Source organism: Bactrocera neohumeralis, chromosome 4 (assembly GCF_024586455.1).
Source record: "Bactrocera neohumeralis isolate Rockhampton chromosome 4, APGP_CSIRO_Bneo_wtdbg2-racon-allhic-juicebox.fasta_v2, whole genome shotgun sequence".
Classification (NCBI taxonomy): Eukaryota; Metazoa; Arthropoda; class Insecta; order Diptera; family Tephritidae; genus Bactrocera; species Bactrocera neohumeralis.
In genome coordinates, this window is record NC_065921.1 from 21,293,920 (window position 1) to 21,310,344 (window position 16,425).

The 16,425-nt window shown below is 33.7% G+C and overlaps 2 protein-coding genes across 2 annotated transcripts in view; one reads left to right on the forward strand and one right to left on the reverse strand.

Annotated features, from left to right (window-relative positions):
- Window positions 1-8,364, forward strand: part of LOC126756957 (calcitonin gene-related peptide type 1 receptor) — a 184,965-nt gene extending 176,601 nt beyond the window's left edge. The window contains 2 exon segments of the mRNA XM_050470466.1: window positions 1,192-1,320; window positions 3,235-8,364. Of these exon segments, the coding sequence (XP_050326423.1) occupies window positions 1,192-1,320; window positions 3,235-3,924 (819 nt within the window). The 3' untranslated portion in view covers window positions 3,925-8,364.
- Window positions 8,365-13,363: 4,999 nt separating this feature from the next.
- Window positions 13,364-16,425, reverse strand: part of LOC126756958 (surface protein-like) — a 54,249-nt gene continuing 51,187 nt past the window's right edge. The window contains exons 3-4 of the mRNA XM_050470467.1: window positions 13,903-13,961; window positions 13,364-13,707 (exon numbers count right to left, since the gene is read on the reverse strand). Coding sequence (XP_050326424.1) covers window positions 13,596-13,707; window positions 13,903-13,961 — 171 coding nt within the window. The 3' untranslated portion in view covers window positions 13,364-13,595. The remainder of the gene's footprint in view (window positions 13,708-13,902; window positions 13,962-16,425) is intronic.

Consider the following 16,425-nt stretch of genomic DNA (forward strand, 5'->3'; position numbering starts at 1 on the left):
GTAAAGTAATGTTAAATTAAGTGTTTAATCGAAATAATAGCAAAATAAAATCGATTTTTGATAAAATTTCGGCCTTAAATCGTTTATAACAAAATATTTATTGTTGTGAAAATATTTTCGATTAATTACTAAAAAATATGTTAAAATAAAAATCTCCGGCCAACCATAGTGAAACACATATTTTTTAGATTTGTTTTTTTTTTATGCCACATAATGCCCTTCAAAACTGATACATTAGTGATAACAATTCTCCAACTTTTCTATACCATTTTTGTAGTACGATTTGTCCTTTGCTTCAATGCGAAGCAATTGGAAGTCCAATTCAAGCATATTTTCCACCATTTTCACTGACTTGCGTCTTAATGAAACAGCGCTTCTTTTTTCTTCAAATGCGGCCATATTTCGGCGATTTTATCCTCCAAACAGTTCAATAACGTTATGTAACAGTCGATGTTGGTGAACCTGCTTTATCAAACAACTTCAGTTTGCGGTCATCCAATATTATTTGGTGGATTTTTTTTTTATGTTTTCGTCAGTTTCAACCTCTTTTCTTTTTCATCATCTTATGTAGGTGCTCATTTTACTCTATCTAAACTTAGTATACCAATCCTTTATGGTTGATTTTTCCGTGGTGGTGTCCGGAAACTCAATATCAAGTCAAATTTTAGCTGCCTTAGATTTTTAATTGTATTGTTTCCCTTCAAAAGGCAACATTTTATCAACGCTCGAAATTCCTTTTATCCAGTTTTCACAAAAACAAAAGTTGCTTCTCTCAAAATGATATACTTAATTCAGAAACTAATGATCCGACAGCGTTATCATTCAAATATTTGGAATCTATTGCATAAAAAATCAAAGAAATAACACTAAAACATAATGCCCATATTGTATCGACAAATATTTCCCTAAATTTTTGGTATATTCACTGATAACCTTAAATACCTAAAATGGAACAAGAAATATGTTTAAATATTGGGCTGCGTTTTTTCACCTCAAGTGTATTATTTCTCAAATAAGTTAATTAAAAAAAAATAAAGGCTTACATAATCATAAAATATTTTACCAACTTTTCTGGGGAAAATATGATTTTTTCAATATATATCCTACCCTTGAAACAGTTGTTCTTCCTTATTTTTCTTCTTATTATTTTCTCGACGTATTTTAAATTAGATTTTCCACTTCTCTTTTCAGGGTCTCTTTGTTGCCACACTCTTCTGCTTCTTCAATGGCGAAGTTATTGCGCAGGTGAAGCGCCGCTGGCGTACGGCTTGGTTTAGCAACAGAGCGCGTGCAAATTCCTACACAGCAACCCAGGTCTCGGTAAGATTTTGTTGGTTTTGCATATGTTTTCGCTTATGCTAGTTGTATATATGTCCTTACAAAGCTTTAAGTAATTTGTATTTGTGAAGTATTTGTTACTGTTGTAAATAATGTAATTGTGTGTGTTAAAATAAGTTAAAACTGCATTTATTATTACTAAATTTGTTTTCAATGTAAATCGTTTGAGATTATTTGTTCTTTAATATTCCTCGTATATGTTTAATATATTATTAAGTAGAAAAATGTTCCTCTAATAAAAAAAAGATTTACTTTCGCAACAAATAACAATATTCTGATATTTATTTTCTATTTTTTTCTAATATTTTCTGTTAACAAATATAAATGTGTACTTTTTTCGAATCACTTCCTGCATACCTTTTGCCGTTCAGAAAAGTTTGTTTCTTTAGTCATATTATGTTAATAACATTCCTTTCCATATTAACGCCTCTTGGTCTTGCATGGCGTATGAGCAACATTAATTTAGCCAAAAGCCACATTTGTGTTGAATTGGTACTCCATGACGTATGAGTGACATTAATTTAACCATAACCCACATGTGTGGTGTATTGGTACTACATGTCGCATGAGCAACCCGGTAACTAATAAGAGTACTCTTGGCCATTAAATGTTTTTGTGTTGCATTTGTTAAGCAAAAATAACTCGAGGTTGATAGATAATGAGTTTGACGAAGCTTACATAGATTTAATGTTATAGCACAGTTCCATGAATTCATTGTTCTTTTTTGTATATAGGGCTTAGTAGAAGATTGGAAGTATTACTTGGACTTAGTAAATCTGCCTTAAGATATTAGAAATTAGCTGAAATACATATGTTTCACTTTTAGAACTCAACTAAAACTGAATACTGAAATATTTTTCACGCCTTATAAATATTCTCATACATGTTATGCTCGGCATATTATCACATGGCTTCCAAACTTTGCGCTTTTAACCCCATAACAGGATTTTTAAAACCAAACAATCATACTTTTGAATACGCTGCACACTTAGCCTATTAACCCATCTGAATTATAATTATTTCCGCTAAGTTCGAGCACTAAAATGAAAGATTTTTAAGCTCTGTGCAGAGAAATTGTCTCTTAGTTTCCCATAAAAGCATATCGTCAACTAAGTTGCAAAAAAAAAGGAAAATCCCTTTTCAGCCACTCATATTGAAAGAAAATTTGAGTTTTGGTTATATATTGGTTATCTTGAAGAGATTTGAAGAGTGTTGCCAAATATTTTAAACAATGCGGCTGAAAAATGTCAACTCAGGATTGTTATCAAGCATGTTGACATCAGTAGCTTTTCGTAATATAAAACTCTGTTATAATGGCCAGGGCAAGTAGACCGGCAACAATACAACAATAGCGTTACCCAGTTGAAGTATTAGAGTCAAAATAATGTTAAAAGTAGTATATTTGATTTGATTTATAGCGTTAGGGTGATGCTTAAATGTCTGTAAAAGCCACGTCTTCCCATTTTGAACCCCAATTAGCCTAACCCGGAAAATATCAATTGATTAAAACCTTTCATAATATATTTTGAATTTTAAAATTTTGAATCTAAATAAAATTGTAAAAAGTAATTATCGTTTTTGCAGTACTTTAAACCAATCCAAGTGTTGTTTTGTCGATTTGTTTGTCGTTGTTTTCCCACTGCACTCTATCACCTCGTACATAAATAATCAATTAGTAACTACCAAAAAAAATTAAGTTAAAAATCACCACTGCTCTCCACTTTCCAATGTGTTTCGTTTCTTTTCTTTTCTTTACACACATCTATGTATAAACGTACCATACATCGTATTGTAACCATGAAACAAACCAAACCACCAATGCAAAAACAAAAAAAAAATCCAAAAACTCCTTAAAAAACACGCAATTATTTCAAACCGCAGTTCTTCTGATTATAGTTCGTGCGATGTGGCCCGCCCTTGCCCGGCGAAGAGAAGGTATGACTAAAGAGCTTGTCGTCGACGAAATCGCGTCGCGCCTCCAGCGCCGTCACCGGACGCAGCGGCGGCGATGCACCAAACGCTGCCGGCAGCAGTCAAGGCGCCACGCGCCTGCGCAGCAACAGCAGCGCACCCGCCACTCAAAAGTCGCCCGCGAATGCCACAGCGACGCCCGGTCTGTTGGGCGGTCTGCGAAAGTTCCAATTTCTGCGACGAAAAACCGTCGATCAGCTGCGCATACGGCAACCGCTAATGGAGGAGGGCGGTTGTGCTGCCGATGGCGGCGCGCAAACATGCAACTGGAATAGTCATAGGAAAAATGCGACCGAAAATGTGACGGCGTTAGCCGAGAATTCGACGTCGACGGCGTTAGCAACTACAGCAGCGGCAACAGCAACAACGGAAGCAGCGAACAACAGCGCTCTAGCAGCAGGGACAACAACGAGTAATTACTACAATAACAATAGCAACAATCGGCTTAGCAGCAGCGGCAGTTATAGCATCGAAGGCAGCAGCACGGAGGGCAGCAATCGTGCCGGCGGCATTTTGCTTGTCACCACCACAGCTGTGCACGCAAATCCCAACACATGCACCTACAACAATAATTTGCATTTGGATGGCAACAAAATCGCCGACGAGGCATTGTAAGCGCATTAAAATGCAGCCGAACGCGATGTGACATGTGTGGCATGTGACTTGTTGTGGTTGGAGGTGGCTTGGCTCTATGTATGTATGTATGTATGTATGTATATGGTTTTAATGTCAGCGTAGTTGTAAGTAATTGTAGTTAACACGTGATTAACTGGTACTACGATAGTTGATATATTTATTGCCATTTTCCAATTTGTGTGTGCGTGTCGACAATGTCATTTAGTAGTAGGTGGCAAACAGGCTATGCTAACAACTACATATGTATGCTTATTTGTTTAGTTAAGTGCGAATTATGTTTTGTAATTTCGGTTATAAGTTGAAAATGTGAGAGTACAGAGTAGTTGTAAATTAACACTAAGCTTTTTAATGCTTTATTGTGCAATATTATTGAATAGATTATTTTTAGAATTTTATCCGTTTCTATGTTAGACTTATTGTATAAGAGCATTGTCCAAATAACAGTTGTTCGTAGCACTATACAGTAGCTGAGAAAGATAGATTTTGATTTATGTATGTATATCAGAAGTAATCATATGACGAATTGTTAGAATAATGTTTATTTGTCCGTCCGTCCGCGCATCTATTTAGATCCAAGCAACTTTTCACGTTATAGCATTTTTCGAAGTCACTGAAAGGTTCCTAAAATCAGATCACATTTACAACCACATCTCATATGAGAATATTTGAATTGCAAATAATTGTTGTTGAGGTATTAGTGCCATCCTTGTAATATGCTCTGACTAACCTGATGGAACTTGAGACCGATTGATTGTTCCTGAAGTAGAATTACCTCTTGCGTGGAGGTTTATTAGATCCCTCTTAGTACAGTCGTATTGCGTGGATAGCGACGAGTTGCAGTACCTAATTATATCCTCATTATCTCGAGTGGGGGAGGACTATTTCACACACCTGTTCCACCCAACATACTGGTTCCTTAAAACGGCTGACGATCATTAATCAGCATATTCGATATTATAACCTTAGCTCGTACAATTATCCGACAATCTAACATCTTGGAGGTGACCCAGGTCTTCCTTTCACTATTTTCGAAAATACTACAAAACCACCGCTATCCGATTGCAGTCCTCTCGAGATATAGCACCTCTGAACTCTGAATTAATAAAGTTTTTAAACAAAACAGGGTGCACTTACCATCCGGACTGTTTGAGCCATATAATAATCATAAAACGTCTTTCACACTATCTCATATTCCGCTAGAGGGGTATAATTTAATCGCTAATTAAGTTGCGTAAAAATTTCATATTACCAAGAAGTGAAAGACCGTTTTCCAAAACTCTTTGTTTTCCAAACAAATGTAAATGTTAACTTGCACTACAAAAATAGATCTTCAGACATTAAGAAAACCAGGTTAATCAGCCACATATACCATTCAAAAAAAAGTACACGAAAATTGTAAATAAAACGCAAAATACAATATTTATTTTGTCGCCTTCAAAGTAATCCCCACTAGATATAATACACTTATGATAACGATTTTACCAGTCCTCGAAACACATTTTTAAGCAATTTTTTAGCGAATTTTTTTATCTCTTCGATCAACTGAAAACGGGTTCCATTCCGATGATTGTTAACTTGTTTGCATGTCAAACTTATAACTCCATGTCTCACTGTTTACGGTACTCTTTTTGAGAAAAAAATCAGCTTTGTCGGAATGAAAATAGCCACCAAAATCATTCGAAGGAACTCTCGAGAGATGTGGAGCTCCCTTGCCATTTTCAAGCGCCATATCCTTCACTTTTTTAAAATTTTCTTCAGCTGAAGAGGTCGGAAGTGTTCCAGAGCGAGGCATGCTTTCCACGGTCTCTCGACCGTCTTTGAAGGCTTCGCACCACTCTTAGGCATGTGTTTTTGATAAAACTGAATCACCGTAAGCCTCTTCCAATATTCGAAATGATTCCGCACACATAATTTTCTTAGAAATACAAAATTGTAGACAAATTCTCTCTTCAATATTTTTATCCATTGTAAAAATCGCAACGCACTACTGAGGTGTACCGATTTGGCAGATCGCGCTCATATTTAGTTCAGTAATTAACGTCAATCCTATCAACCTAGCAAAATACAATCTTTTGAAATAGCACTTACCCGTGGAATTTAATTACAATTTCCGGGTGCTTGTTGTCTTATGTAATGTATATCCTCGGTATTAAAACGAAGCGAGGACAGTCATTACCTTCTCGTAACCACGAATATACCAAGCTCCATTAAATTATTCTTTTCACGTCAATATCCCGATATTCACCCTCAAGATATTCTGAAAGTCTCCAAAAGGAACTAATTTTTGGTTCTGATGAAATAAGTGTTTTATGATTTCTTCTGTGTATTTTTTTATCATTATACATATACGTACATATTATAAAAGTTTTACTAAATTTAAGAGAACATAAAATGCATTTGAAAATCTTTATAAAATAATATTACTGCACAAGATTTAAACTAACAAAATGATGAAATTTTTCCTGTGGTATTTTAAACATTTAAATGGTATTTGCAGTAATAACTTAAACCAACTTCAGTTTTCCTAGCAATTAATATCTAAATGTATCCGTTTTATACATTTGAACGTTATTTCCAGTTTCTGATTCTATTTTTTGTTGCATTTATTGTTTGACATATTTTTTTCTAAAAATACTTGATAAGAATAACTTAAGATAGCTGCTTTTGATTCGTCAAACGCTATTCTAACGAATCGAACAAACTATAACGGATGCCCATTAGTTGGCTTAGTTGCTAAAATTGATTTTAAGTCATAAGTTTTAAAGATACAAAAAAATATATATATTTTCATTTGAAATTTAAACCATTCACAATAATATAACTGATCTAAATTTTGCAAAGGAAAACTTAGTAGCATTGAAGATAAGGTCCAAACCGCTTTAATGCCACTTTTGCACGTAATTTTTTAGCGAATAGATCAGAAATGGACAGAGAAATGACTAGTCGAAGAGAGATCATGTTCCATTAACATCACTGGACTTACGCTATTTTTACAATTCTTTGAATTTTTATATACCGCAATGGGTTACAATGAACTCAGTCTTCCTTTAACTGCCTTGAAACACTTAATAAAAGTACATTATAGTTTATAAAAAACGGAACTAATTTTTGGTAAAATATATAGTAAAAAAGAAGATTTGGATTTATGCTGTGTCAACCACTGTAAATTAATTCTAATGATGGTGGCGGCAGCTTAAAGCTATCGAAGCATAATGATATATATACTCACTCGACTTCAGATATTAAAATAACTATATGTTTAATGATTTATAACTTTTAATTAAAACCATCATTATAAATCATTTATAAATTATATTGTATTATTTAAATTACTATATTAAGCAAATTTGTCCTATTAGACAAACACTCAAACCTCATTCCTTATCTTCATTAACTTTCAAATTTTACGAGATTTTTAAATTTTGCATTTACAAATTTAATAAGACAATTTGTACTTCCTCATTAGCTTAAATTAATTGTATTGTTAGTGAAACATTTTTAGATTAATACTTAATTTAAGACAAGCCACCTTCAGTAAACCACAAACAGCTGCAGCACATATTCGCAAGCGTTGGCCGAAATGTCAACAGTCAGCTGTCAACAGTCAACTGTCAGCAGTCAGTCATCTGTCAGCAGTCATCTACCAACAAGAAAAACATGGCGCAAAATGTCAAATATTGCCATAACAGCTGAAAGAGTTGTGTTCTAAATACATACATATGTACTTAGTCATCTAAATCCGTGCAGAATATAATCAAAAAATGAGCTTTTACGGCAACTACAATTGGTGCAAATTACTATAAAACTAAGTAGAGAGATTGTAGGCATACAAAAGAGAGCAGAGAGTAAGTAAAATTCAACAAAAAGTCGTGGTAAAACAATTGGGCAAAAAGGGGTAACAGAAAAAATTCAAATTATTATGTAATAACTGTGACAACTAAGTTTTAATTAAAATACTAAATGTATATTTAACTATACAAATGAAATTGTACGTAAATTGTTGTGTGTGTATTAGAAATCTAAAACTCAACAAATCAGGAGTGTCAGCTTTGAATTGAAATTACTTTTTAGCGCTTTCTTCAGGAAAATCATTTATTTCACGCATTGCATTTTAGTTGCTACAAGTACTTTTAAATAATTTTAGATAAATCAAATATTATTAAATAAATTACATATTTTTAATTAATTTATTAAATAAGCAGCGATGTAAACTCGCAAAAGAAAACTATATATTTTAGGTGTGCAATGTCTAACTTGGCTTTAATTAGTATGCAACTTGCTGAATTTTCATATAATATCTACTTTTTAAGCAAACATATTTTGATATTTAGCCAAATAAGTTCATTTAAAACTTGTGTATTATGATTTGATATGATGATTAGATGAAGGCAATAAATGTATAAACACTAAAACTGTGTAGGGTTGTCTACTTTATTATATTTTGGCTTAAATGGTAAGTGAGAGTTAATAAAACAAATCTGGAACAATTATGACGCAAGGAATTTCACAAGCAACCCACTGTGAGAAACGAAAACCGCAACCGCCATTTGCTCCAAAATGTCTAAAATGCAGCCTCCTTTCTACCAGGCGCCCATAACAGCACAGTAGACATGTTATGCCAGCAGCATTATTCGTTACCAGTCACCAACAACATGCATTGTTTTCAGTTGCCAAATCGTTCCTAAAACAATAGTATCAAATTTCGAATTTCGAAGTCGATTTTGTTAACTCTCTCCCTGTCTTTGTCTGTTATGATCGCCTGATGCATTGCGGGGTTCTTTTGCAGAAAATGTATGAAATTGTAGCGCATCGAGGCGACTGTCATCATCATGATCATTACTGACAGACAGGGGCTCCGAAAATCTATACTTACTTCGCATCACTTTTCACCAAGTGAACATAAAAAGCAACAGGTGCTTCGCTTTCAGTAAAGCGCCTATGGTTTACCAATAAAAATTAGTTCCAAATCTCAAATCGTAACTAAGAATGTAAAGGTAAATATTTTTTGCTATAGGATAAAGAATTTAGTTTGGTACCTGCGGTTTTTAATGATTTCCTGGTAATTGCCGTACTGATTACGCAGTCATAGCGGAGTTTTGGAGACTCCCAAGTCCTTCCTTCTCCACTAATCTTTACAACGGAGTGGAAGGTCAATTTTCATAATAGAAGTCTCGAAAACGTCTTTTCTACCAGGTGCACATAACAGCACAGTAGGTGTCTCAAAATAATATATGTACTAAAATTGCCTACAACAACTTCCACTGGTTTCAGTTTGCTTTCGTTCCTAAAACAATAATAAAGTTAAAAGTTCGAATTTCTATATCGAATTTGCAATTTTTCACTTCCACTCTTTGTGTCTCTCTTATGATCGCCTGGTAAATTGTGCAGAACTTTTAAAGAAATACAAACTTATCAAATGGAAGAAGAAGAATTGTAGAGGGCGCCAACTAGCATAGAAAAAATTTAATGGAATTTCGACAAGTTACAAACTAAAGCAGCATCACTTGCTACCAGGCGTACAAAACAGCTCAACAGGTGATTCGAACACTTTGAAATTACTAATTGTTGTTTGCTCCATTAAAAGTACAGGAACAAAAATTCGTTCCGATCTTCAAATTTGTTCCTAAACGACACTTCGTTCCGATTTTAAAATTGGTTCCTAAACAACACTATGCAATGCATTTATTTTGTTATTATAAACTTAAACTTTTATTAGTTGCGTCCTTTTATGATTGCCTGGTATATGCACATATATAGCGCCCCGATTTTTCGCACAAAATATGTAAATATTTAAAAGGCTGAGAAAAATATTTGGTGGGGGATGTTGTATGTCTAGTAAAATATAATTTAAACAAGGCAGCTAGCATCGCTTAACAGCAGGCAAACATAACAACACAGTAGGTGTTTCGAATATAAAAAAATCCTTCCAGTTTATAACAATGAGCCGACATAACAACAGATATTAGCTCCAATTTTCACAACATTCCTCTGATAAAAAGCATTAAATAGGTCATAGATATGTTGTTGTTGTGGATTTAAAATAATTTTCTTTATTATGATCCTTTTATGATCGCTTGATATATGTATATCAGTTAATTGTGAGATAACATCGATCATAATAAATAAATTTTTTATTTGTTTAATATTTTTAAAGCTTCCTGCTGCAATGCTTATGGTTCTAAATAAAGTGCAGGAATGAACTATAAAATGACAACAATTAGCGCTGTTCATTTATGTATATATGAATTTGTCATATTTATTCATAAATCTTGTTAATAAAATTTTATTTCGTTTTAGCAAAAAATAGCATTTTTTATAGTTGTATAATTGCTCCTAAAGAGCACAAACAACAGCACATAGACAATTTAGTTGTTATTTTATTTTATTTCTACCCATGGTACATACCGTTTATCATATACGATGCAATTGCAGCGAGAGTGCACATAACTGCACTGCAAAAAGTGTTGTTTCATCATATGCTTTGAGCATCATCTTCTGCAATAGCACACATTAGTTCCTAATGTTCCGGTCGTTCCTAAAATAACAAATACTAAGCATGTTACTCTATGTTATATTTACAGCAAAGCTTAGCTTCGTCGAAATCTTGTTGTTGCACTATTCGAACTTCAATGAGTTTGTTTTTGTGTGAGAGCAATACATCGTGTATTTATTTTCTTACCTTCCTTTTATCCTTATCGCCTGGTGCCTTTCAATAATTTGTAAACAAAGTTTTCGATATAAAAAGAAGAAGAAGAGGAAAACAACAACATGTAATATGTAATGAAGGTGGTGCGTCTGTTACAACAGTTGTTGCCATCGTTTTACGTTTCCTTTTCATACGTGCTATTTAATTCTAAGTTCCACTGCTTCGCGGCAGTCTTGCAAACATATATTGAGAACTTAATGTGGTTATTTCATATGTAATAAAATGTCGATTCTACAATAACATACATACATATAGCATACATATCCCAGAATCCAGCATTTTATCTAACCAGACTGACTTGCAGTAAATTTATGTCAAACAAAATGTTTCCACTTTTAAGGGGTTACATGGGTTTCCTCGGGTAAAAAACTGAATTTTTTCAATAATTCTGTTTTCCTAAATTATTTTTGTATTTAAATATTTTATTATAATTTTTTATTGTCACAAACATACACTAATAACAAAAAAAATCTGAAATTTTCTGAAAAAAAAAATTTTGAACTCGGCGATTGCGACGTCATTTCCGCAGACCCTCTCGGAAGAAGAAAAAAAAACTGAAAATTGTATTTTTGGCAGACATTTTAACAAAAAATTAATATTTCAGTGAAAATTTCGCGACATTTTTATTTTGCAAATATTTTTAATCGAAAAAAAGTTCTTCGTACAAGTCCTTAAGAATTGTATCTCAAAGACCAGTGTAAGATTTCATGAAGATCGGTTGAGTAGTTCTCGAGAAATCTCGCCAATAGACTTCAAAAATAATGCTTCGAGAAAAATTCGTTTAAAGACGGGGCACTTAGCCTAGCTAGGCTCGAGCCCACAAGCTCTCAAGGCTGTACCTCGGATCAACTCGGATCAACTTAAAAATTTACGACAATACTCGTATTATAGAGGTGTTGTAGATTTTAATAAGTTAATTAAACAAATGATTTTTTGAAACCCGTAAGCCCATGTCACCCCTCAATCCAAATGTCTTGGAAAAAGTGAGGTCTCTGAGAGTTCTTCTGAAATGAAAGAGAAGCAAAAAATTTTTCAAATTGAAATAAAAATTAGTAAATATGAAAGCAAAGCCAAAACCAAAACCAGCGCTTTGAGTAATAATCTAAGAAAGAATCTCAGGTCAGTCAAATCAAAGTAACCGAGTTGCACCCGGATTTTTATTCAGCCAAGCACTATCAACCCGGCACCATTTCTCGAAATTACTACTGCAATGTTTTCTGTCGCTACAACAATATCGACATAATCAAAGAAAATTCGAAATGCTAATGGTGCATTTTAAGGGTTAATAAAATTTGCGCCTAAAAGTATGCTACAGTATAAATAATAGCAAGTGTCAATTGGTACAAAGCGATTGATGCGGAAATTCATTCACGAATTATTTTTTTTTGTTATTATTAGCAAAAATCATTATTAAAATTCTTAAAACAATACTCTAATCTTTCCAAAGCCGGGTCATGCAATTTGTTTCACAGATAGCCGCATTGAACTAATTATTTGTTATCAAATGGTTGTCTAATTGCTCAAGCGCTAAAAAAAATATTTTTTTTCTTTTGTGTAACTATATAGAGAAGATACCACAAATACACTTTTGTATACGTCGGTTTTCTTGCCATTAAGATTCTTATTGAATGTTGAGCTTCATACGTTGTTTGCCTGTGTATCACCGGTGATCACGACAAAAATCTACTAGCAAGGTGCCAAGCAAAAAAAAGACGTGTTGCGCTTTGGTCTAGGCGTGTATTATTATAAAAAATATTGCTAAATAAGAAGCGAAATAAATTTCTTTATATAAACACTTCATACAATTATTAACATAAAAAATTAGTTCTGCAAGTAATTGAGTAAAAAAATACACTGAATAAATACGAAAAAATAAATATTTATAAAAATTCTTCTTACCTTCAAACAAAGTAACACTTAATGGCAAGCATGGACATGCAAATGAAAAATAAAAACAATTTAACTCACTCACAAAATTTAATAATGTTTGTATAGCCAAAAACATCGTACAGCTAACGATCCTCTCTTACGAACTGCTACAATGTACTACACGAGAAAATGAGGATTACAATAATTTGAATTGACTCGCTCCCACAATTTCTGAGAACTTCGAATTATGCAACAACAAGTCTTAAACGAACTGACCAAAACTATGTTTGGTTGTTATTGTAATGAAGTTGAGAAATTGCAAATACAAATCACATAAAAATCGCCCAATGCAATTTTAAGTAGGAACGATATGGGAATTGGAATACGAAATATTTGTGCGCCAAGGTCATACAGCAGTTGATGTTACATATTTATGTTTGGTGCAGTAAACATTTCGTTTTTTATATAATAGCAACTATGGTTGATTTATGAACGCCTGTTTAAGTTATTTCTCAACACACTGGATATTTTTTTATTCAATTAGGGATTTTTTTCTGCTTAAAGAAATCAAGTTATAGGAAAAGAAAATACAATCATACCAACCTAAAAAATATGGCGACGAATGCGGTTTCGAGCAAAATTTAAATTAATAAGTCTTACTATTTTTTGCCCACAGTAGTAAGTACTCGTATTTATGTTAGTAATACCCATTCCAAATTATATATATTAAAATCTTACAACAGCTCGTTCAAATATACAATACATAAATATATACATATAAGAACATATGTTTCGTTATATCCACCTCTTTGTCACTCCTTCACTTGAAATTAAATCCCCAGACACTTTTAAAAACAACGCTTTATTCAAAATGAAATATGCAAATGGGCGCTAATATAGCTAAATAACGATTTAATATGACATTCTTTCGATAAATATAAGGATTATATAAACAATATATAATATGTATTTTGCTAGCAGTATATTAATAATGGCAGTTCTCATAGCATATCAACCCAATTCCGCAATGTCAATGCAACTGTTGCCAATAACCTGTCCAAGCAATGATTTAATTTCACTGCAGCTGTCGTTCCAAGCTGTCGCTCAGATTCTGTTTAGCCAATAATTTGATGCGCTGCTCAACCAAACCCAAAGGACGGCGACGTACCAGGTGACAAGTTGATTGCCTGAGAAGAAGATGGAAATCATACGTGAGTAGCGTTCTTTGCGCTTAATTTATGTACTCCAAGCACAAGGGGTGAGGGAAAAATTACTATATATAAAATATATAGTCACAAGATTGTACCATATACATATACGTATGTTCCATCATAGGTAGGTAGCTGAAAATATACGCACCTTAGCATGTTTCCATTACTTACTTGTATATAATTTTCTCGCGATCTGCCCAGGGCCAAGAGCGCTCCAATTTATCGGCAAACTAAAAAAAGTTAATGAAATGTTGATTTTATTTTTAATAAAATATTTTATGCCTTATTATCTAGCTGACGCAGCGGACTTATACCGTATAACAAAAGAGTGATTAACACCACTCCAATGGATGGCGGAGGACTTTTATTCTTTTCATTTTCGTTCAAATGTCAATATAATTGGTTATCTTACCAAGTAATTTCTTTTAAATAAATATTTTCGATATTATATAATTTGTTCACCTTACTGAATGAATTTCTATTTTATCCACTCGTTCTTGAGTTATAAATGGTGAAACTAACCCGAAATTGTTGTTTATAAACCGTCTGATCAAAAATAATCCGGACTAGGAAAAAATAAACAACATTTTTATCCACTTGTATTTTATTATTTTCTGCAAAATGAACTTCTTTTGAGCGAATATAAACAACACCTAATTCAATTTCCCATATATTTTTATAAATCTCGTCTGGGACGAACTTCAGTAAATTACTTTTAATGGCTTCAATGAACTCAAATCGTGCTCGCCGAAAAAGATTTCCCAGTTTCAAAATCAGAAGAAGTTGCAGTTAACTAAATCTGGCGAATTCGATGACTGAGCGATGACTCTCGCTCTGTGTTTTTGGGCAAAAAATCAGCGTCGTACTTTTAACAGTTTTATCTTAGTTTTGGATCACCATTCAATAGATTATTCGCGGTCTTGTCACCAGTAACGATGTGTTTGATGAGTGAAGGATCTTCAGCTACGTTGTCAAGCATCTTTTTTGCGCCTTCAACATACTTGATACGGTTTTGAAAATGGTCAGGTCTTTTGATACGAGTCTAGCATTAACACGATTCGTACCCAAATAACGGGGCTTTTAATAAGAGAGCTACAAACGTTTTTTTAAATAAAATAAAAACGGTTTGAAATATCAATGAAATTCTTTATTCCTGTGAAAGTACATTCGTTGCCATTATGTATGGAACTCGGTTTCTTTTGCACTTCTCCTGCACGCTTGCAGAAGTTCAGACGCTAAACCCAATTTTCGACGGGTTTTAAGCATAAATCGGCTAATACTGCTGCAATTTCTCTTTCGATATTCGTACGAAGTTCAACAACCGACGCTGGCTTATTAGCATGGACCACTTAACGTAGCCCCACAGGAAATAGTCTGACGGCGTCAAATTTCACGAGCGAGGCGGCAATTGACTGGGCCATTTCGTGAGATAACACGTTCACCAAACTTGGTTTCCAATAAATCGTGTGGCTTGTAGCGCCGTCCTGTTGGAACCATATCAACCAATTCGGGCCAAAAATATTCAGTTCTAATTAAGCGGTAGCGATTCCCATTCACAGTAACGTCCCAGCCTTAATCATCACGGAAGAAGTACGACGAAACGACGCCGCCGACCCATAAGCCGCACCAAATCGTATTTTTTCGGGATGCGATAGTGACTCATGGAGTACGTGTGGATTACTGCCTGACCAATAACACATATTTTTCTTATTGATGAAGCTATTCAGCCAAAAATGAGCCTCATCGCTGAAGATGATTTATCGATGAAAATCGAAATCATTTTCAAGTTGTTGCTCAGCCCAATTCACGAATGTACAACGATTCTGTTGGTCAAGCGACTTTAGTTCTTGGTTCAATTTTATTTTGTAAGGATGTAGGCCAAGATCTTTTTACAAAATTCACCGCAACGACGTTACAGAAATTCCTAACGCTTGAGAACGAAAGACTGATTTGGGTCTTCCTCAATTGATGCGCTACCGACAGTAATATTCTCGACACTGCAGGCATTTTTTTGTCTCACTGGTATGGGAACATTTTATACTGAGCCCGTGGATTCAAATTTTTCTACTAGACGCTCAATTGTTAATCTGACAGCACGATTATGACGACCATAAATTGGACTTAGCGCTCTTGAAGTTCAGACCACTGACTCCGAATTTCGGTAGTAAGTTTCAATAATTTATTAATACGAAGATACTACAGATAATTCTTTTTTATATAATCTAATCAAAACGCTATAATTTTATTTTCTTTTGTGTAGATGTTCGCCGTTTCCAACACCTTTTTTTTAAGTCGGATGATTGTCAGAAAAAATAGTACTAAGCAATAATAATGTATAATGTTACTTAACCAATAATAATCCTGATAAATAGTTCTCGACACAAATTCAAATAGTCATAGAGTTCCAGATTAAATAAATAGATTAATTCCGAATAAATATACTCAAGGCAGAAAATCGTTGGAATGAAGCAATATATTTTAGAATCTCATAAACATAGACGCTAAACTGCTTTAGAAACAGTTACGCTTCAAGGGAAGTTTAACCCAACTAAAGCTGCCGATTTTGATCAGGGTTTTAAACGTACTTTTGTCGTTTTCAATGGGATATAAAATTTAACTATTCATCACTGTATAATGCTGTGAAGAATTTTCAACTGCCTGAATTTCGATTTACCATTTGAAATAACTCTAATT